The sequence below is a fragment of the Cynoglossus semilaevis genome, chromosome 7 (genome assembly GCF_000523025.1).
Source record: "Cynoglossus semilaevis isolate Cse_v1.0 chromosome 7, Cse_v1.0, whole genome shotgun sequence".
Classification (NCBI taxonomy): Eukaryota; Metazoa; Chordata; class Actinopteri; order Pleuronectiformes; family Cynoglossidae; genus Cynoglossus; species Cynoglossus semilaevis.
Window position 1 is genome coordinate 5,211,158 of NC_024313.1, and position 22,938 is coordinate 5,234,095.

Here is a 22,938-nt window from a genome sequence, read left to right on the forward strand (position 1 = left end):
TTAAACTTTAACCTTCCTTTCCCTCTAGAGTGTTTCCTTATCGGAACGTCAACGCTGTCTGTTTTGTCTGTCGTAAATAGTGATCTCACAAGTTCTTAGTCGGATGTAGCATGTACATACAGAAGAGTTAAACCTTCGTCCTCACTGATCCTCCTCTGATGAATGTGAGAGGCAGCTGGGGGCTCGCAGGAGGCGCAGGCACATGTTTGTATTAGACTTAAGCAGTAATGCACCTGAGTACTGTGGTAAGGCCACTGAATGGGTTGGCTTTGTGAAGTGGGATCATGAGGGCAGAGATTAAGGCAGCGCTCTTCAGACGACGGCCTCACATCTGGATAATTAGTGGCAGTGAGGTGAGCCGAGTCGGTGTAGCCTAGTTAGACCTGATGGTTTTTGAAATACTTCCTGGTGAAATGTGCACACCTGGGTTATAAATACAAACACAGTCACAATCAGAGATGTAAAGAGAAATGGAGACAAAAATTCCCCCACAGGGGTAAAAGCAGAACTCTTGCCTTCTGTTGTAACTGTATTTTTCTGAAACCCAACACTTTACCCCTGCAACGCAGCCACTTGCCCCTGATCCAAGTAGTTGAAACTTCTGTGCGCTAACTGTTAGTTAGTGTGTGTATATGTATGTGTGTGTGTGTGTGTGTATCTTTGATCATCTTGGTTGGTGGAAACCTTCAAGACTTTGCTCAGACATGTCCACCCAGTGTTTCTGTGTGTGTGTGTGTGTGTGTGATGGAGTGGTGAGATGCTAGAAGTTCACTGAGCTTTGATCATTGTACAGGAATTCTGGCTCCACTTCACTAATCCCAGGCTCAGATTTACGTCTGATTACTTGTTACCGCCCTTTTCTTATGATTTTTAATTGTTTTCACTGTAGGGCAAATCCCAATAAAGTGCTAAAAGTTGTACTGCAGGGCTGAAGCAAACCTAACCTGCTCTGTAAAATGGTGTTTGAACATCTTCATTCTGATGGACAGTTAATGTAACAATAACATTTTACTCATTTCATTATTTTGATAAATCATTAGTGAGTTAATATACTGGTCCTCGGTCTAGTGGTAAGAGAATTAGTCTACTAAGTGAAGAATCACGGGTTTAATAGTTGTCTCGTGCATTTTTAAATGTTGACCAAATCTGTTTTTACTTTTTCATATTTTTCTGCAGAATATCGCCGTCTGCTGGCCACCACAACTGACTGCACTCTGCAAGTGTTTGGCAATCGTCATGACAGATTTAAACACCTCATTCACGCTGTGCGGTAGCGAACTAGTTGCACGGATATTAAACAGCGAAATTATTAAAGGTTGACATATAAACTTTTTTTAATAAAAGTCATTATTTTAATTTTAATTTTGTTATTTAATTTAGTTTTCCACTATTGAAAGATATCTATTTTATTCATGTTCCACAAGGGCACTTTGGCGGGAACTTGTTGATGAGAAAAATGTGATATGTGGGCAGTAACACATTGTAAATGTTTTGGCAAATAAATCTTATTTAGTTTGTTCAAATTAAGCTATAAAAATATTTGTTATACAACATAAGTTGCTCTCAGCCATTTTTATTTTGTAAAAGTGGCTCTTGGAGAACAAAAGGTTGGAGACCCCTGGTGAAGAGCATGTGTGGAAATTAGAAATAAAAGCAGAGAGACTGAGAGGACAATGGAACTAAAATAGTTCTGCTCCTACACCCAATATGAACTGTTAATGCCACAGGTCAGACATTTTTCTCCTTTTGTGGAAGTCTGTCCCTGTGTGCCCACCGGCTTCCTTTTGTTTACCTTATCCCCCTTCCCTACATCTGTTGCTCCCTCTATCCTTCCATCCTGCCTTCCAAACTCTGTGTGTTTGTGGTGCTGCCCTGAAAGTGTTTCCCTTTCACATGAATGCCTGCACACACTGCACACTCACAAACCACTATTGCAAGGTGTGTGTGGGAGGTAGCTATTTGTGTTAACGCACTGCTAATATGTGTGTTTGTGTCTGTGTGTGTGTCCCAGGACAAGGACGTAGAAGGAGAGGAAGAGGAGGAGGAGGAAGCTGCCACAAATGTGCCCAAGGTAAATGGCGCAACTTCATAGCATGTCAAACCTCACACTGACACATTAACATCTAACTCCAAATGTAAACTGACAGCAACTCCCTGTACAATACACATCCAAGCTAAATGCTCTTATCTTCTCCTACACTGACTAAACAACCACTCCACACCCACACACACACACACAAACACTCTGACTATCTCACGATATGACGTCGCACTTATTTTTGTAAAACTCTGAACGCTTGAGACCTGCGTCATCAACCGATCCACAGCTTTAAGCTGACCTCAGTGTCACACACTCTTTGACTCGGAGTTTCATCATGTCAAGTCATCAGTGTTTTTGAATGTAGCTGTGATAAAGCCGGGGTCAACACAGACCTCAGTGTTTACCTGTAAACATATGCACCAGACCTTAACTACCTCTGACTGCATATTCCTCCAGGATATCAGAAGAAAAATCATGTTGTTTGTTGTTAAAACAGACACAGACAGTATGTTGGTCTGTCTGTGTCTTTGATTCCAAAACTCCTGACGGGGAATCGTGTGGAGAGGAGTGGAGTGAGGTCATTACATTCTGGCATTGATTTCTCAGTCCAGATCAGGACAAACAAAAACACAGCTATGGTTTTCACTAAATGTCCTTTTCACTAAAACAAATACTTTAGAAATTGCCAACTCCATTTACTTCAACAGGTTTTTCCACTGGGTCACTTCTACTTTTTTACATTAACATTCAAATTAATGGGGAACTACAGATAATAATTGTTACAGTGGAAGTTAACCGTTATCCCCGGCTCTTTGTGTTTGTTCGCTACATAACAGTTGTGTGATGTCTAATCAGCAGCTCTTCCTGTATGTGATTAGAACTATCTTAGACCGTGTTCCTGTCAGATACAGAACATTTAGATCTGATCAGTGCTGACAAGTCTCTGAGGCGTGGTCAGTCTGGACTCTCCTGAGCTAATTGAAGTTTTTGGCGTTGACCTCAAACACTTGCAGTCCATTGTCCGTGCTGTAAGTGACCAAGTTCATGGGACGTTTTCATGACCTTTGCTGCTGGTGAGGGTCGAGTGGTTGGGGTAGAGAGGGGAAGGAAATGCAACATTCCTTCTAGGAGCTAGACATTTTGATGGAAACAATGAGTGTGGAAGAAAAACAAGTCTGAAAATAACCCTGATATTGGGAACTGCTCCAGTTCTTTCACTCCTAGTAGCTCATTCCTCTCTTTGTTGTTGATTTATCATTAACGTATTGGTTGCAACTTTAATCAATTTTTTACACCTTTACTGACACTTTTTTAGGTGAAGTTTAATCTATATCTCTGTCCTCTTTTTGAGTATATTTACCAATGATAATTATTTCACCACATGAATTTATAAAAGAAAATCAACATTGATATTTCTTTTTGTTCGATTGACCTTTTTTATCTTTAGGAAGTAGAGTAGTACTGTACCTCTATGAACCTGTACCACTGCGTCTATGACTCCTGCAGCATGCCCAACACTAAATACCACATTAAAAATGCAGTTTCTACCTCAGGCATATGGATGGAAGAATTTGGCTCAACAGGAGCTCTATTGTTCTGCAAAGTATAAACACACACACACACACAGTGAGCTGTCTGCTTCACTTACTTCTGGCTACAGAGATTATTGCATTGCCTTGGATCCAGAGGCCTGCAGGTTAATGCTGTGGTAAATGGTGAATAGTCCGGCCTCACTATGATCCCCTCACTCAAAGCTGGATTTTAGATACAGTACACACACACACACACACCCAAACACACACACATGAATGCCCAATCAATGTAACATAATCTCTTCCAGCATCTCTGGTTTCTGGAGAAACAGCAAATCTGTTCTACACTCACTGGTAGGATGGGGGAGTGAGAGAGGGAGTGAGGGAGGGAACGGGGGGGGGCGGGCAGAAATGGCAGCAACTGGGTTTTGAAATAGACTAGGAGAATTTATTAAACTGTCAGATTTTCTATCCACGATCATGTTCACTGTGGTCAGAGGTAAGCAGGGGAGCTGTTGTTCTTTGTCTTTATCAGCTCAGTGCCTCAGTGTCTCCTCGTGAGACTCCAAGGTTAGACGCAGAGGAAGATGTTTTTTTTAGAATGACTAAATGTCACATTTGGTGTTTGTACATGCAGAGATCACAGGATGACTCCTGAGTGTAGATGAAACAGAGAGTGTGTATATCCTGTGGACCTATAGAACAAACACTTCTGTCAAAGTCAACATTGTTTACTCTCCTGATTCTGTTCCTGTGGCGTCTTTCATGTCCAGCTGTTTGTTTGCTTGTTGTCATGACTTTAAACAGGGCACCTCACTGGTAAAATAAACAGGAGACACAAAAGAAACAGTTAAAAGGGTCGCTGGGGTCAAATAATGCTTTTTTTTTTTTAATGAAACAAGCGTTAGAATTAGAAGAGTTTCTAAGGTTGACACACAGTCAGTCCTGAGGCCTGGGTCAGTGTAAGGCTCCCAGTTTCACCTAATTTTCTGATGGAAAATATAAAGTTAAACTTCCTCATTCCCAGTAAAAAAACACTTGCCATCAGTTGTCTACAGCTGAATAGAACCAATAACTTTAAACACCCACACCACAAGTTTAGCTGTTTTTAACATTTTTTTTTGCAGCCATTTTTCATCTAGATTTTGCATCAGTATCTCATACAGTCCAGGAGTGATGTAGGAGTGAATATTAGACACTGATAACTGACCAGGAGAATTCTTTTCTGACACACGGGGAAAATGGGCCAAATGTTTCATAATCGTCTCCCAGGGAGGCATCAGCGCTCAGTGGATATCTTTAAAGGCAGCTGAGGAGGTGGAGGAGGAATTCAGATGTTTTTGGGGGAGTCAGTGAAGTGGTCCAAGGGAGGAAAGGTCTTCCTCTGGAATTTGCTAAATATTAGTATTTCATGTGCTGGTCAAGTCTGTTTGGACCTGTAAAAAATGTTTGTGGAAACCATTTATTACACGTTCACGTCCGTAATAAAACCATTTATTACACGTATCCTGCAGGTCAGTCAAGGAGCCAGGAAACACATTCTTAGTGGTGGTCCAACCAGGATTAACAGTTAGTAAACGCTCTAGTGCTTTGCCAGGATGCCGAGGGCCACGTCATGAAATTTGCATGCATTATGGGAGTTGTAGTTTATGGTAAACACACATTGATGTAGGCTTGATAAAAATGACACTATAGGCTCTCTACTAAAGACATGTTATTTTAAGACAACCATGAGCATGCTAATCTCTGGTGGACCAGATAAAATGACGTGGTGGGCCAGAGTTGGTCCACAGGCCTTGAGTATGACATAATGGTGTGAACTTTATGGAATCTTTATCTTCAAGCTGACATGTACCTGCAAATTGAATTAAAATGAAATGCTCTGCCATCTGCTGGTGTATGACAGGAAGCCATGGTCAAGAAGATCATATCCAAGAAAGAGAGGAGAGACAAGAAGATGTTCTCCTCCAAAGATGACGAGCACTTCCTACTGACGGGGGTTAAAGCAGCTGACCGCAAAGGGTGAGTTCGAAAACAAAACTTTTGTATCACATGGTTAAACATATAATTTGGATTTTAAAATAAATGAATGAACACTGATTCATAATTGTATATAATAGACCGAAAGAATGAAAAAGTATACTTGTAAACATTACAATAAATACAGTGATGCATTTCTGATTCTAAGTTTGGGAGAAAAGTAGATAAAAACTATCCTGATAATGGATCGAGATCTTTAAGAAAACAAAGTTCATGTGGGGAAAAACAAATGTCCTCCCCATCTTTGGTAGAGTTGAATGTCAGTGGTCAAGTGTGTGAAGCAAAAATATTTAAAAGGGAGGTTGAAAATAATGAACCCTTGTTCAACCACTTGAGTTTAGAAAGAGGGCGGAGCCGTGTTTGTCATCGGTCGTAATCACTCAGTCCCTTCAGTGAAGTGGGCCGAGATATGGAGATGAAGAGAGAAATAAATCACTTTGTCATATCAACCCTATCAATGGGAGTTGAGAGGAAAAATCCTGTTGTCACATAGTTGACTCCAACCTTCAGTGACATTTTCTGTCGACTTTGCTGGTATAAAAATGTTTTTGATTTTGTTTCTATAAAGGTCTCACAAGAAAATCAAAGATGATGAAAAGGACAAAGACAAGAAGGACAAACCAGAGAAGGGTCTCTGCTTCTGGGAAAGTGTTACCATGACAATGAGGCAGATCTCACCTACCAAAAAACTGGAAAAGGTTGAGGGCTGGGAGCCTCCGCAGCGTGAGACAGACGAGGGTCTGGAGGACAGGAACTCCAAGCAGGACTCACCGGTGTCTGTCCCTGAGTCTTTAGGCCTTCCCTTGGAACTGGCCTCCTGGAGAGGCCAGGGCACAGAAGAAGACTCCTCGCGCTACGCTAACCTGTCAGACTCCTCTGATTCAGCTGCTGTCACGTGGACGGCCCGAGCCAAAGTCAAGTTGGCCGGAATCAGCAGGATGAGCAGGGGGATCGTGTCAGACGTGGCCTGGGAGGGGTTTAAATAACAGCCCCTGCCCCCAAATTAGTTATGAAGATGAACCTGAACCAAATGCATATGTAGTCTTGTTGGGACAGGACTGAAACTTCTGAATCACTGACAAAAACAAAAACCAATGTACACCTTAAACTACTGCAACATTTGGACCACTGTAGCCACTGGTCTGGCTCATAGAGTTTTAATTGAAACTTGATTTAAATGTTATTTTTGCCTTTTTATTCATATATTAATCTTAAAGACCGGATTAAGAGAAAAGGAAATCACTTTCAAGATTTCTGATGTTAAAATGGTTTGTGTATTTTTTTAGATATTAAATTACAGCATCAGGTTTACCTGGAAATTTACACTTAAAATGTACTGTGCCTTCATGAATGTGCTTTGGATACGTAACATCGCCTGGTATCTGAGATACCTTGAAGATGTAACTTTGTGTGCATGAGTCTGGTATCTGAGATACCAGTGCTTGAAGATGTAACTTTGTGTGCATGAGCTATAAGACAACAGTGAAACCAACTCATTCAGGTGGTTTCTGTTTCATTACCCAGAACTGGTGTGAATGGAGTTGTACTTCCTACCTGTATCACTGACAGCATTCTTAAATTCAAGAAGAGTAAAAGTGCCTCCAATAAGTGATCTTTCTTTTGCAAGAGGTGACGTAGCTTCACCTGAGAAGTGCCTTTATCCTAGTACTTTGTCAAATCGTCCCTGTAAATTTGACTTCAAAAAGCTCAGATGTCGTCTGGACATGGAAAAAAAATCCCTGCCAATTGTGAAATTGAAACTTACTGTCTTGACCACTAGAGGGAGCTGTAGTGTGCATTCACCAGGCGTTGCTGTTGTGACCTTTTCATACCTGTTTACTTAACGCGGAGAAGGTGAGTTATGATTTCACTGTGACAATGATTGTCATTTTTCCTTGAAGATATTACAGGTATTAAATGTTGCCATATTCACTGATGCTTCTTTTTTTTTAACCAGTTTGTTGAAAATCGTTTTAAACTGAGTCAGTCTCCTATTAGGTAAGTAAGAAGCTAGTTCAAATTCACATTAGCTGCACTGTTTGGCTCTGAATTACATATTTATTCTTCAACAATTTAGTTTTTAACTTTGAACAACCAGATATTTAATTTTCCAAGGATATAACCATGAGAATTGTTTTTTAAAGCAACCTAGGTCATAAGCTTGTGCTGCATGATGGATTCACGGTTGGAGCTGCTGCCTTACAGCGAGAGGGAACTGTGTCATGCACCGACAGGTTGTATGTTTCTCTGTTTTCTCCTCTGTGGACAAAGAGAATTGTTTTGTTTTTTTAATTTTCTAAACGACTGTGTTATTGTTCCAACATTGTACCAACATAAAACAAAGAGGTAAAAAAATGAAATGAATTTCCAAAAGGTTTAACTTCTTTTCAATAGATATACCGTATATCTCTGTCAATCTAAAATATTCTAAGATTACACTACCTAGAACAAAAAGTCTAAACATTTTATGATCGATAAGCAGCAATTTTCAGAAAGTAAAAAAAAAAAGAAGTTTTATTGTCATTCAGTAGTGACTGAGTTCCCTTTACAACAAAAGTCATAACAGAACCACAAAGAGAAGAGGAAGAGTAGAGCATTATCACAAAAGTAGTATGTTTACAAAAAAAGTCCCCTCTCCCTATAAATACGTATTTAAATCTCCTCTGTCTGTCACAGACCGTTGGACCAAAGTCATTTGGTCGTGCGCACGTAACAACAGTCCAGCAGAAAGGAGTGAGTCTAACTGTTAGACTCTAACAGTTTCCTATTTGTGTTGTCGTCTTTCCCTGCGTAAGAAATCATAATGGACAACCAGGATGTAAACACAGACCTACACACAACATGCAGTCAGTTGTTAAAATACCATCACCATCACAAGTCATTAACAGTTTAAATAAAACATCACCTTATTCTGACCATCTGTCAGTGTCTATCATCAACACTCCACAAACATGAACAAACAAACAAACTTTTTACCCAAAGATAATCAATGTCCTGGAAACATTTACATTTTAATTATTATATCTGCAGTAAAGTGAAGCTTTTTTCAGGAAAACAAAAATCTGTGAAATGTCACTTATTGCTGAGACAACATTCTTTATTGTTTTAAATTATTCTTGCTCTATACTTTTTTTATGGAAAACATTTGTGCGTAACGACATGTAGACATTTAAAAAAAATTCTCTTTCTAAACAGCCCTTTGTTTTTCTGTAAAAAACAAAAACAAAAAAAGCAAACCTTTGTACACTCTTGGTAACGGATGTTTGACCTAAAGGGCAACATGGAGATTTTAGGACCTGAAAAGGTTAATAAAGTGCTGCGGAGAGATGGGCATGAAGCAGCTCTCTGGATCTTTGGCTGAACACGGATGGCCACTGTCCTGGAACACAGAGAAATGAAGATTTGTTTTCACAGCACATAGATGTAGGACGATGAACCGATTTACTGCAGAACAACTGTAAACAAACCAAGCTACTCACATCAGCAGTTAGTAAGATATAACGAGAAACATCCGTGTCAGACTAAAGGACAAGTGATTTATTTTTATAGGACACAACAACACTGAATGGGATGTGGTAACAGTGACCAATCAGCCTGTAGTCTGTTGACCAAACACACCTGAAGTGAAAAGTGATGACAAAAAACACCAGACACTACAAGACAGAAGCCAACACAAGCCAAAAGATGACGTTACTGATGACAAAGAAAGGCATGATGGGACGGAAAGTACCTTTAGGAACAAAGTCAGGTGGCAATCCTAAGGCAATCAGGGCAAAAGGAACCAGAAGCAGAGGAGACAAGGGAGGTTAAACAGCATAGGCAACCAACCAAAGCAGGGCAATTGAACAGTGGGCAGTAAATAATGACAGAGAGACAGAGAGAGAGAGAGAAGTAATAAAGAAAAACATGGGGTTTAAGTGACAACTGTTACTTAACATTCATTATTTTGACTATTTAAATAAGTAACCCTTTGTTGTTGTTGTCGTTGTTGTTAAAAGTCAGAGCTTCAAACAGCCGTCAGTGATCAATGTCAGCAGTAAACATGCTGACCTCATCTTGACCTTTAGACGGATGGTGACAGGCTATTTAAACAAAGTATCTGAAAACCTCTATCTGGTCGACCGTGTTCCCTACATGATGGGGGTGTGGTTGTTGTCTGTGTTTACCTTCCAGAAGAGGATGCAGCAGTGGGTGCAGAAGTGCAGGGTGTCACCGAAGTGCTCTTTCACAGGATAATGCTGCCTTAGGGTGAAGTACATCAGCTTCCAGTCCACGTTGTCACTTTTGGTCAAAACCAAGTCCCCACAGTACTGTGGCCATGTACACACACACACACACACACCAGAAATATGAGACATCTACTCACATACATTCAACTATGTTAAAGAAATATCCAACACTTATGGAAAACATGGACAAAAACACTGAGCAAATTACTTTCAATTTGGACAACAATTTGAAACTATAGCAATGTTGCCATCTTGTGGCCAAAAGCGAATGGCACGTAAATTAAAGTAAAATCAATTAAAAGTTATTTCTATTTCTATGATTCTATAAAATTGTAAGAAATTAAAGGTGAGCACACATTTGCTTTAATAATTTTACAACCATTTTATTTTAATAGTGGGGCACAATGATATGTTGTGTTAATTACTTGAAATTGTTCATTGACATCAAGTCATACTGTGTAGAAGTTAGAAAATGTTCATTGACATCAAGTCATACTGTGTAATTCATAGTTGTTATTTTCATTTAAGTAGTGACTTAAAATGACTAACTCTGAGTGAAAGTCTAAATGAAACGAGGGAGAATGTAGAAAACTGTATTTATGCTCGTAATGTTGTTGCACTTTTTAGGACAAAGTGACATTACACTCATTGTAGTCTGACACAGGAGTAAAGTCAAGCCCACAAGAACAGCAGAGACACCGACAGCCTGAATGCTGTTAACTCAGGGTTTACTCACTATTTGTGTGAAAAGAGACAAATTAATTTACCTTTTTGTTTGAAAAGTGAAAGTAACACAGTTTCTTCCACAGCATCTTATTTTCACTGAGGCGCAACAGAGTAGGTGTGGTTTGCCCTAGGTTTATGATGTCACGTGCATCTGATAGGTGGCAAATTATCTTGTCCTGCATTGGTACTGGAAGGTCATCAAAGGTCAAACTAGTGGATGCATTCTGTGAAAAAAATAAAAAAAATAACATTAGGGTCTTTTTTTGTTTGGTGATATTCTGTGAAAAAAAAACCAAAACATTAGGGTCTTTTTTTGTTTGGTGAAACTCTACCATATCCTTCACAACCAAAAAATGTTTCTGCTACTTTTGCTACAAATAGTAACAGATTTTGGATGGATGGATGATTATTTTTTTCAAAAAACTGAGACATCAGTATAACCAAATATCGAATCCTGGTTAGAGCGGTAGGAAATTGTACGGAAAAGTACGTTTTCATGCGTTTGTGTAACTACTTGCCTAGGGCTTAGACACAAATGTTTAAAATATTGTATCATCATTATATCACCATTGAAATACACTAGGATCTGAAACTACAACCTCCTGGCATATTGCCTTGGACAATAAAGTGCGAAACATTTTTCTGCTTAGTGAAACTACTCCATGTCCTTCACAAGAAAACAGAACATTTGTTTGTGAAGGAGATTTGCTGTAGTTTCTATATTCAAATTTCTGTTTTTTTTTTCAGTGTCCACATATCCACTCTCTCTACCTTAGGAATCTCCAGGTTGTTAAGTTGTTGTTGCCATTCTTTAATAGTCACCAGTCGACCCAACCAGATGTGGACGTTGCCCACCAGGATACTTCTACCCAAATGGATGGTCAGCTCATGCAGCGTCTGACTCAAATCCTGCAGCAGGTCTTTGACAAGGCGAGGATTGTAGTGATCCTCCAGGACTAGAGTAATGATTTGAAAAATAAATCAGTAAAAACTAGTCAGACTTTTCAGAAAATAATTTATACAATGGATTTAAAATAAATATTACTGAAGAATTTTGCTTTTTTACAAGAACCAATCAGAAACATAAATGTTGTAAAGAAACAACAAAAGAAAAAAAAATACTGTGAACACGTTAAGAGGTCTTCTTACCTTTTTTTACAATCTTTTCCAGTATATTAAAGTAGTTTTTTTGCGCACCTCCACTCAATGAACACAGCTGGGACCTGGCTATCAGCTGAAAAAGCTGTGCGGTGAAATGAAAGGGTCATTTGGACAAGTCATAAAAACGCCTTTTAAAACTGTTGTAAATCAGAAAGCACGATTGTTATCCCTTACTTTTGCGACATAGTTAAATCTTCTCAAATCTTGAATGGCACTTGAAAAGTCCAGACGGTTCAGTACTTCGCCCAGTGTGCTGTATGTTTGTCGCTGTGTGACAAAAATGTACAAAACATAACATAGTGTGAAGCAAAAAGATTTAAAAACAAAGATTAAAATCAAGAGTGGAGAACTCACTTCTTTTGTAGTGTCTGGGAACACAAAGACCCATTTATCATTGGAGAAACCCACTAAAGGGGGAATAAATAGAAGATTTTTTCATATATGGTGTGATTGGTTTAGATGTATATGATATGTGGGCAGTCTGGTGCAGTATAACCCCATGGAACCAATACCATATTTTAGGTACTGTATAACTGAAACACAACATGCATGTTTTCTCTTTAGTTTCTGTTTTGGTCTTTATTTTGGAGCTCAAACTCTTAGCTATGGTATGCTGTATGTCAAAACAGTAGTGTGGAGTTTTCAAAGTTACACAAACTTAAATGAGTGTTGTTGTTGGACAGACCTGTTTGACCGGAAACCATGTCAACAGGTTTGGCATTCTGGCATATTCTAGAGTGGGAGGAGCCTCCCTACAGACATTTGAGCCCCTGACATCCATGTGATAATTGTGTCCGTCAGCTTGTCGTCCATAGAACTGCTCACTGCCCTGCATGCCTTAGAGGGCTGCTCCAAGGCAAGACAGATGTACAGTATGACCTGAAGGCACTCTGGGCCACGAGGAGATATTCTAGGCTGAAGTTGCTTGGCTGAAACTTTTTCATCATAATGTAACATATGTATTGACTGAGGAATGGTTTAATATATAGTGAGCAACATATTGTCTGTGCATTAAAATGTGTTTTTTTAATTGATAAACTTCACAAATAAATTAATGCAATTAATGAATCAACTGTGACAGCGCTACAGTTTGACACAAGAAATGGTGGTGTATTATGGTAAATTAGTGTTAAATGTAAGAGAAGTTATTGTTACAGCTGAAATGAAGTGAAGTGAAAAGCGTCGCAGTAACTCTTTCTCTAACCTCTCACTATATTATTTAAAGACTTTAACTGTGGCTAATGTCTGGAGAGTAGATGTCTGGTTGAAGACGCTGTCAGAAGGCAGACACGCCCATTCCCTTTGTAAAGACTCGCTGTGATATCCGAGCAATGACAATTACAGATTAAACTTCTACCACTGAAGGGGAGGCAGAAGAATCAGAGCTAAAAGCTTGGCATTACCAGCGTTGCTGGGACTCACTGTGAGATCTGGTGTTGTTGTTGTTAAACTCTTTTTTCCACTTTGTGGTGGCAATCTCACAAACATCTTTCACGACCACATTTTCTCTGTCAGTGCACTGCCTGTTGAGACAGCAGAAGCATGAAAGGAATTTGTTAACAACACGGCTTGGTGACACACTGACCGTGCACCTACAGGACAAACAATGTAATTACGAAGTGTGAAGAGCCTGTTCTCTTAGACAGACACAGATGCAATGTGTAGTCAGATGGCTCATAGGTTGGTGGTGGACTCCTCTCCTTTATGGATTAGCACTAACAACACAGGCTTTTTATTTTTTTTATTTGTGAATATTTACAGTGTACTACAGTGTATCCTTACATACTTAATGCTGATCTAATGGCAGAGTCTGACATTTGTACCTCAGCTGCATGAGGTCACTGGCCTTTCTGAGTGAGCGGATGTCTGGACAGCAGCCATCTAATGGAGATGATGTCACTGGGAATTGGCCTCAGTATAAAAATACAGTGACACTGTAGGTACTGTTGTTGTTTATTTAAAGGAGATATCCCCCACTGGTGCTGCCTCTATCACTGTCAGTACTGTACAGGTCATTACTATTTATGACTGGGTATACTGTATATGCGTTTATTGTTACTTGTTTATTGGCAATACAAAAAACAGGTTGTTTTTGTTAAATACCAGTTCTTTAGTTAGGATGGAACACAAACATATGACAAAATTAGAGGAGACCCAAACCAGAAAAACTGGAACGGGTGTGCTGTGAGGTCAGCTTTTTAGATAAACAAAAGTCTTCTTTTACGTTTGTTCACTTAATAGATAACTTTGGAAATAATAATGATGTGGAGGCACAGAATATAATAACTGTACCCTTTTTGTTTTGTTGTTTTGTACGATTTTGTCACACAATACACAAACCATTGCACAAGAATTTAAAGTCTTTAACTATGACATGTTGCTGCAGGTTAACTATGTCACAACAGGTTTCATGAACTGACTTGACGGTATTTAAACACACAACAAAAACTGATATCTGGAGCAGTCTGACTATCAGACAATTGGCCTAACAAGTGGATAAAAACAGAAATAAAAAGGTCAATCTTGTAGAAAACATCCCATGATGAACTTTTTACTCCAAGAGTAAGAAATATTTGATTGATTTGATACACCCGAATCACTCGACCAAGTCAAATGTCCCTGTCTGTCTGTTGCCGTGATACCCAGCTGGCAGCAATGACAGGCTGTAACTGTGGGACGCAAATCGCTATATCAAAGAAGCAACTCAGATAATAACATAATAATAATAACATTCATCCTCACAGGTCTAATCACACGTGAAAGTGTCACACAAGCAAGTGAATTCTTGTCATAGACTTGACATGACAACCAAAGAGGGAAATGGAGATTCTTAATATCGTTAACATATCTTGGCGTTCACGTGCATTAAATTATAGTAACACACAAGAGGAGTTTATCATCTTACTTTGTCAGCTCTGTTTCTCTATTGTTGTCCTGTAGCTCTTGTGCACAGCAGACAGTCTTCTTCCACCCGTGCTGTGTTTTTGTCCAGTTTAAACCTGGTGATCTCCAGTCCTTGCCAATGAAAGGCATTTTCCACTTCAGGACAGAACAAAAACATTAAGCTAATGTGATAATAAAAAAACCTGGAAAAAGAACCATATGCTTAAAAAAGACAAGTAAAAGAAAGCTAATAATATAATAATTTCACCTTTCTTTGAATTATAATGGAATAATAACGTTTTTCTTGCTTGTTTTCATCATAAACAATACACAAATTAATACATTGAATTGAACAATACATTAAATACACAAACAACAAACAATATGTCAAACATGCACATAAGTGCATATTTACTCTTAACAAATAAATAATGCAAATACAGTAAGCAAAAAAACTAAACAAACAAACTTTACATGTCTTGTCGTCATTAATAAACAAAACAAAAAAACCAAACCCACTGCTCTCTTTACATGTCTTGTCGTCATTAATAAACCGACAAATTCAAATATTTAAAAAAACCTGTAGATATTCCTTTATTTGTTTGTTTGTCTGCAGGCTCTACAACATCTAAGAACAAAAGTCATTTTTGTTATTATTAGATACCTCTGCTTTGCATTATCATATTTATTTATGAGACTGAAAGTACGACTAAAACCACTACTGACATCGATCGAAACGATTGTTTTTGCACAATAATTGCATTTGCAAATAGGTCCCATCAACAATATTGACAGTAAAACCGAAATAAAATGAGGTTGTCAGTCGGCTCAGTGGATATGACATGAGGTACAAACAATAAAAATGGCATCTTTACAAAATGATAGCCATAAATTTAAAATAAACATAGAAAAACGAACCTTGACATGCAAAGGACTCCTTTGTCGCAATCCTGCACCTCCCCTCCTCTGCCTGCCAGCTGTGCAGGAATATTGACGGAAGTAAACACAGAGCATTCTCTGCGGCCGCCCCTGCTGCTCTCTGATTGGATAAACCGCTCAGTATTTACGTTGTTACTGACCGGATTAATGCTGTCCATTGGCTAAACGGGGCTATCAATCATTACATTCAAGTATTTTTTTTAATAGCCTCACTTTAGTTGGGGCTTTCTCCTACACGTGACGCAGAGCTGCGCACATGCACTTGTTATTATTTTTAGCTGGGGGATGGGAACGATGATATAGTTGAGCAACAACAACAATTTAATAATAATAATATTAATAATAATAATAATGATGACAGCAACAATAGTCATAATAAAAATGCGTGACCTTCATCCAAAGGTCAGTGTTTCATCTTCCTCCACCTCATCCTGTCACTCGCAGATGGATCTGATCCTGCTGCTTTTTACCATTGTCTCAGGCCGTTCTGGGATGCTTTTTCCAAGACATTCTTCTTCAAGCTTCTTCAAACAAATATTTTGTGCACTCTTACCTTATTAACAAATGCATAATAACTCCATAATACCATTCACACAACCTCCTGCTGATGAAACAGTGAGCAAGGAGTAGTGTTTTTTTCATAGGCAGTTGTTTAATAATGGTAATAATTTGAGGCCCCTGCTGGAACCCTTGTACCCATCTTTTGAAATAATAGAACAATTATGAAATACAAAAAACATATTTTTCTTATTTGTCAGGTATCAAATATCATTCTTGACTAATTTAGTACATGATTAAATATTCAATGTGTGTTTCAATGGCCAGACGGATTCTCAATTTAATTTGTTGCTAGACACTGCCCCCCTTAGGTTGTAAACCGCAGATTCACAATTTTTGAGTTTTTTTACAAAACAAAACTTTTACATAAAATTGGGGTAAAAATGTGGCACTAACATTCATTCAAAAGACATTCAAAAGATGTAGAATAAAGCAAAACATAAAGATAAACTCTGTAAAAACAAGATTTGCATAAAAAAGTTGTAATTGTAACATGAATGGTAGGAACAAGCAACAATTGATATAAAAAAGTAACTGTAAAAGATAAATAATACAGTATTTGGCAGCTCTGTACAAAAGGAAAATGCAATCATTGTAACAAAACGGAACCACAGGGAAATGATAAGAACTCACGGTGCAGGGAGCACAACAAACAAGACGTGCTAACACCATAGGCAGAGATAAGTAATACATGACTACCATATACTGTACAGAGCAGAGTGTTGATTTTCTGCACAGCAGTGTGTGCTAATTCCTACAGGCAAAGTCTAATAAGAGTCTGGTGCTTATTTGCTCCACTTGTCTATATCTTATATGAGCTTTGATCATCAAAGGGAATGATGGTTAAGATAATAAATGAGGAGAATGTAAAGAGACTGGACATGAATTTCGGTTACAGGTCACTTAACATCAGATTATCAAGTACATTCCAGTAATAATAATAATCATACAGTAAGTCAGGAACCGGCTAATTTACTGACTGGAAAACAAACTGTTCTTCAAGCATTTTGATCCGTCTGCAGTAAAATAAAATGATTTAACAGAAACTTCAATACTGCATAAAGAGCCATTTTTGACCTTTTTCATGACAAGTAAAAGACTGCGTCTACTGTGGCTTCTTATTTAAATAGGGCTGGATGTAATGTACTAACCAGGACCAAAACCTCGTTCTAATGTGACAGGTTCTCACATGAGAATTTTTGCAGGAGTTTTTACACCATTTACCAACATGGGATGGGACTAGGTGGTACCAAACCCAGAGCCTCCTAGTGGTAGGCTAGCACTGCACTACTTTGGCCTACTATAAACTATACTTTGTTTTAATTTGCAAACATTGTACTTGCAAAACTTCAATTGATGCTTTCAGGAGTGTACTCGGCTATCATGTTTATATTCTCTTAAAATTGAGCATGTTTACTTACAGTATATCAGTGAGTCTTTTCTTTTTGAGTGAGGAAATCATGTTGGATAAGATTTGTTTTCATAAATAACTTGGCAAGTCTGTCTGTGACTGGAATGTTCTGATCTCAAATTCTGACTCAAGGCTACCTTCAAATTATAATTCCTGCAATGTTCAGGGCAATAATCTCAGGTTTCTCACCTGAGCATTCTACTGTAATATCAAGCCCTTTTTTAATCACATATTGGACAATACATGTCAAAATAACTCGTTAGTTTGATATCGGTGTCTACATTCAATGAGTCTAATTAAAAATTACCATAGTTTGTATAATTTAAAAAAACATAAATTCAACTCTAAAATTACCATAGTTTGTAATTTTTAATGTATGTAATTTTATTAATAATTTAAAAAAACATAAATTCAACTCACAGAGCTGCCATTAAAACCCTAAGGAGAAGAAGAATGTGTGTGGTTGTGTGAGCCCCAATGGTGAACTCTGACCTTTGTCACTTATAATATCTAGTTAAAAAAAAGTGTTGAGGCTGATCATTTTTCAAATTTAGCCACAACAGTAGTTTTTGACAATCAAAAAACAAAGAGTGCAGTAGCTTGCCTCCATTTTTAACAAGCCAACAACAAACGTGTCATGTATCAAATGAGACACATCACTGATCAGAGAGAGTTGTGATCCATAGGACAAAGGGGATTTGTATTTTGAGAAAAGTCTAAATTAATTAATTAATTAGACACTTTAACCGTCACTTTACATTATTCGTGTTTCATATTCCCTAGGATTTGACCTACATCAGCTGAATACATGTCTTGACACTGTAATACAACGGGACAAACGACATGTAAATAAACGTTTTCAAAAAGTGTAACAATGTTTACGAAACTATCAGTCAAAATCCAGGAATGAATCCAGTGTTTGTCTTCCAGTTAAGTCATAACTTAAGTGTGTGTTGTTCAGGTTTAATTATAGTCAGTCCAGGTCACGCAACTTTTTCCCAGTTTCCTTAGCATTCTTGCAGCTGTACAGCCACTTGATAATCCGTGCGTTGCGCTCGATCACTGACGTCCCCTGGCCTACCTTTCCATGTAACTTCTCCTCCAGGAGGCCATCGCTGTCACCACTGCTCCTGGAGAAGGTGTCATCTGATGAGGAGATGCTGATGCTCCGTATGTTTATTGCAATTTCGTCTGAGCGAGCTGAAAAGTTTTCCCTCCCCAGTGACTCGATGACCTCTCCTTCCAGTCCACAGTACGTAAAAAAAGCATCAAAGTCGGCAAAGTTTTTGGAGTACCTGGAGCTGATGTCAGAGTGAGAGCGGGTCACACCTTTACCAGGCCTCCCCTGGTTCTCAGGGGTGGGATAGTAAGCAGACATGATGTTGTCTTTGATCCACAGACACTGATATCAGAGTTGTGTTTTTCCTCTCCTCCATTTTTCCTCCCGTCTGCCTGGCAGGAACTTTCCTGTGCGCTACATTCCTTTGCTAATCCCTCAGGTGTACTTACCTCATTGTCCTGCTCACATTCCTCATCTGCCACGTTAATCAGTGGTACACTTTTCTTGACCACCCTCCTACGTGTAATGTTGAATTTCCTTCCACCTGGACCCCTCATTAAGTCACATTTCTGTCTGTAAAGCAGCAGAGAGTCTGGGCGCTTTTTGGAGCTGCAGCGACGTACCTGCCCTGAAGGAGAGGCACTACCTGTCGTCTCTTCTGGGTCATTCTGTGATAGGTGATTCCCACTGTGACTGGAGCTCCGGTTCGAAGACCCTGTGCTGCTCACAGAGGCTGATCCAAAGCTGATCAGACCCTCTTGAGATGAGCTCACTTGCTGGCTTTTAATGTATCTGGGTTTGCTGGCAGCAAGCCTCTGTACAGCACTCATGCCTCCTTTTGATTCACTCTCCAACTCCATTTGTTTTCGAAGGTATTCAGGACCCTTCTCCAGGATCTTTGAAGTGTCACTGCTTGTCTCCATTGTTTTTCAGAAAATATTCAAATATGGCAGCGTCCAAAGTGTGTGCTATAGCCTCTATAATGTCCCACGTACAAGATTCCATTCAAGCCTGTTCCTTGCCTGAGCACGTATCACGAGAGATTTTACCTAGTCTTTTCAAGCACACATAACTGCACCCCACCCTTCCTGTGCAGGGCTAGTTTTAACCAAACACAAGTCTGTTCAAAGTACACCTGATCTCATCATAGGTGAAAACGGTGAAAGCTGACACCACTCAAGAGGGTTTTTTTCTCTTTTCCTGCTTGAATTGAGTTTTTTCATACCTGTTGCTTAACAAAGGGCAAATGTCACCCTTTCTTTCCGTAAAGTAGTAATATGTACTTCAACACTAAACATAAAGGGGGTTTCCTACAGTGTTCATTCTAGAACAATGCAATGTTTTGTCAATCTGCCGAGATATGTCGTTGTGTCAAGTTTACATTACATATAATTACCATTTTTAATTGTCTTTAAATCAGGATTTCACAATTGTATTTGCATAGGTAATCATGTACAGTATCTTAGAATGATGACAAATGATTTGTCAGACCATATTGTCAGAGAAGTTGTCTCATCACCTTGACATTATTTTCATCAGCCAAACAACCAAAAGTGTTTAGAATTTTCACTAATGAACTAAGTTATTTAACTCAATGAACCATATGATTTTCATCAGTATATTTATAATTGTGATCAGTCCTCAGCAACCCTGTGCTTAATCAGATTAAAAGTAAATAAACATATTATTGTTGCAAAAATGCTAAATATGTTACAGCGTATTATAATAACTATAATATTAATAATAACAATAAAGGGTAAACAATCAAACTCACTTTTTCATTCTTACATGCAAAGGAATTCTTAACTCACTCTTACTGACGTTATTTACATGTTTAAAAGACAGGTGGCAGCACCTAAACACATGCTGCACAAACTTGATCATGTAAATCCTCCTCCACTGCTTTGGATAAAAGCGTCTGCTAAATATAAATGTAATGTACAATCCATTCTAACACTTCCTTTAATTGGTTTAATTGCATCAAAAGACAAAGCCAGAATTAAGTTAATGAGAGTAAACACCACATGCTGGATTTGTTGATGTCATCTGGCTGTGTTAGAATTCTGCCAGTTAGTTTACAGTGTCAGTGACAGATGAAATAAAGATATCTTTTATTATTTTTCTGAAAATCATCTGGCCAATAAAAAGGATGACACACTTGTTTTTCTGTGCTTACACATTGTTGTACAACATCTGGGTGTAGTGTTGACTGTATTTATTTAGCTGTATATCTGTCTTCCCCAAATCAAAAGGAGCAGCTCATATGGGGATTCCATGGCATTAACTTAGGCTTTACAGTCACGTTTTCTCTGCTTCAAATTAATCCAGTCCATCTTGAAATATGTTCTCGTAAGATTACGGTTTGTTGCTCTCGTACTCTGAAGATTTCGAAAAAGTTGAGCGGTATTAAGAGTAGATATGACACAGTGAGTAAGATTTTTTCAATTAGTAAAATTTTCATTGGATTAAACGAACACACAGCATCAACAATTCAAGTGAACAATCAATGAAACACTCGCCTGCTTGACTCTGTTGTTCCTCTCAGCTGGAACTTGGCATCTTTTAGTATCCCGCATCTTTACTGCTTGCACTCACATTAGATTCATTTTCAGTTGCAGCAGACGGCTCCCTCTCCTCCATGAATATTTTTTTAACGCAGCTGCACGCTACCTACCACACATAGAGACAGACAATACAAAAAACATTTAACACGTAACATTCCCTCATCAAACACAGCACCAGCAGATTCACCTCTGGTGACCCAAACACTAACCCAAAGTAAATATGATGTTGAAATAAAAGTATTTATAAATCCTGACTTTTTGCCTTGCCAACACTTTCTTGCAGCTTTCCCAAATGTCTTATTAAATGTTACTACACCCTAACACATATGCACACACACAAATCAAGGCACTATCAATTCTGACTGTTAAAGTTAGCTATTTGATTTATTTCTCACATTCCTCTGATATTTCAGTTGTCTGAATATGACATGCCCAATTTATGGTCTGCAGTCTATGTGATACGTGTGGGCAAGGCTGCCTCGATATACAAGAAGAAGGTATACGCTATAACTTTTTTTTTTCCTCCCATGTTCTTTCTTTGTCATCACACCATGGCAAAGTCCAATGACCTTTGAGTCCTGTGATATTGCGACATCGATAGACAAGGGGAAAATGGTGCCGCTTGAAGGCACACACATAGACACTAAATACAATATACACTAAAATATATATAATACGAATTCTGTTGGTAAAAAAAACACAAAACTGCTGACATCATAACAATTCCGGCACTGAATTACTTTTTGTGATTGAATAAAAATAAATAACAAAAGATGACAGGTAGACACATAACCTTAAACCACTTTGTTACATCTTGTAAAATTTAATGTTGAACTTGAAATAGCTGGCGTGTTGTCCGACTAATTGCTGTAACAGCCTTAATGGGAAAACATAACAGGATAAAGAGTGAACACGATGACTAATATCACTGCTTTTATTTAATCCTTTGATGATGGTTATTAATACGTGTTCTATACTTAAATGCGGGGCTGCATCGTCCACTAATTGTATGTTTAGCAGTTCATTCACAACAATTACAGTCCATCCTCGAGACGTGAATGAAAAAAGGTGACTCAAATAAGGAATAGACGTCACAAGATTGGATATAATTGCTGCAGGCATCCTTTGCAAGCAGACACTTTATGAGAGTTATGTAAAATAAGTGATAATTACCTATTAGACATTCAGGACTAATTTCCAAAAAATAAGGCTACTTTTGCCTCATCAGTCACTGACTATTTATTCCAGCATCATCCTACTGTAATTCTGTAAACAGTTGTTTAGTGGTGACAAAGATAATTTCTTTTCCAGTTGCATCTTATTTCACGATAGCTTTTACTCAGCAAAACAGAAAAATAGAAGAAAATTCAAAGACAAACTTGTCTGCATGTGGTTTCTGTGTAGCTGGGGACTGGCAGTGAGACTAACAAGTGTGGTGGTATCTGTCTGCATTAGTCCACAGAGGAGCCGTTCTCCACAAACAAGTCTCTTGTTTAGAATTCAGTCCATTTTAAATATAAAAACAACCTTTTCCTTTTATTAGACATATAAATTTTGCAGGGCACTGAACAACAAACGTGTCCTTTCTTTGAAAACTTAATCACTAATTCTTTTTATTCATGTCTCACCGAATGGTAATGCTTTCAAAATTTGATTGTGGAAAAAAATGGTGAGACACCCAGAATAAAAAACAGCTATAGGGCAACATAAAAAACAAACTAAAAGTAATGAGAGCCATACATGCAGGAACAACGGAGTATCTGAAGTTTTTATTTATTATTCCTAGTAATTAAT

At 38.3% G+C, this 22,938-nt stretch overlaps 3 protein-coding genes and 2 long non-coding RNA genes across 10 annotated transcripts in view; 2 read left to right on the plus strand and 3 right to left on the minus strand.

The window, feature by feature from the left end:
- si:ch211-225h24.2 (uncharacterized) overlaps positions 1-6,744 on the plus strand; it is a 17,408-nt gene extending 10,664 nt beyond the window's left edge. The window contains exons 3-5 of the mRNA XM_008312968.3: positions 2,012-2,071; positions 5,480-5,595; positions 6,182-6,744. Of these exons, the coding sequence (XP_008311190.1) occupies positions 2,012-2,071; positions 5,480-5,595; positions 6,182-6,599 (594 nt within the window). The 3' untranslated portion in view covers positions 6,600-6,744. The remainder of the gene's footprint in view (positions 1-2,011; positions 2,072-5,479; positions 5,596-6,181) is intronic.
- Positions 6,745-6,870: 126 nt separating this feature from the next.
- Positions 6,871-7,195, minus strand: LOC112487190 (uncharacterized). The gene is made up of 2 exons (XR_003050028.1): positions 7,050-7,195; positions 6,871-7,004 (listed from the first exon to the last, which is right to left on the minus strand). It is a non-coding gene; the product is annotated as an uncharacterized LOC112487190 (long non-coding RNA).
- Positions 7,038-7,973, plus strand: LOC107988796 (uncharacterized). The gene is made up of 2 exons (XR_003050029.1): positions 7,038-7,611; positions 7,758-7,973. It is a non-coding gene; the product is annotated as an uncharacterized LOC107988796 (long non-coding RNA).
- Positions 7,974-8,127: 154 nt separating this feature from the next.
- On the minus strand, positions 8,128-17,858 carry fbxo25 (F-box protein 25). Of its 6 annotated transcripts, XM_017033814.2 has the most exons (11): positions 15,531-17,858; positions 14,635-14,768; positions 13,152-13,252; positions 12,084-12,136; positions 11,904-11,996; positions 11,718-11,811; positions 11,340-11,524; positions 10,610-10,792; positions 9,780-9,923; positions 9,344-9,370; positions 8,128-8,992 (listed from the first exon to the last, which is right to left on the minus strand). In XM_017033814.2, exons 1-11 carry the CDS (start codon positions 15,624-15,626, stop codon positions 8,903-8,905), a joined length of 1,200 nt encoding a protein of 399 aa, XP_016889303.1. In that variant the 5' UTR covers positions 15,627-17,858; the 3' UTR covers positions 8,128-8,902. The 6 variants fall into 6 exon arrangements, with proteins under 6 accessions (XP_016889303.1, XP_008311191.2, XP_016889302.1 ...); XM_008312969.3 differs by lacking the exon at positions 9,344-9,370; XM_017033813.2 differs by having other exon boundaries at positions 8,128-9,370.
- Positions 17,859-17,883: 25 nt separating this feature from the next.
- Positions 17,884-22,674, minus strand: fam110c (family with sequence similarity 110 member C). Its single transcript, XM_025056664.1, is given in 3 exon segments — positions 17,884-18,894; positions 18,897-21,250; positions 21,938-22,674. Coding segments are annotated over 2 exon segments (1,008 nt in total). The 5' UTR covers positions 19,504-21,250; positions 21,938-22,674; the 3' UTR covers positions 17,884-18,493.
- Positions 22,675-22,938: the final 264 nt, after the last annotated feature.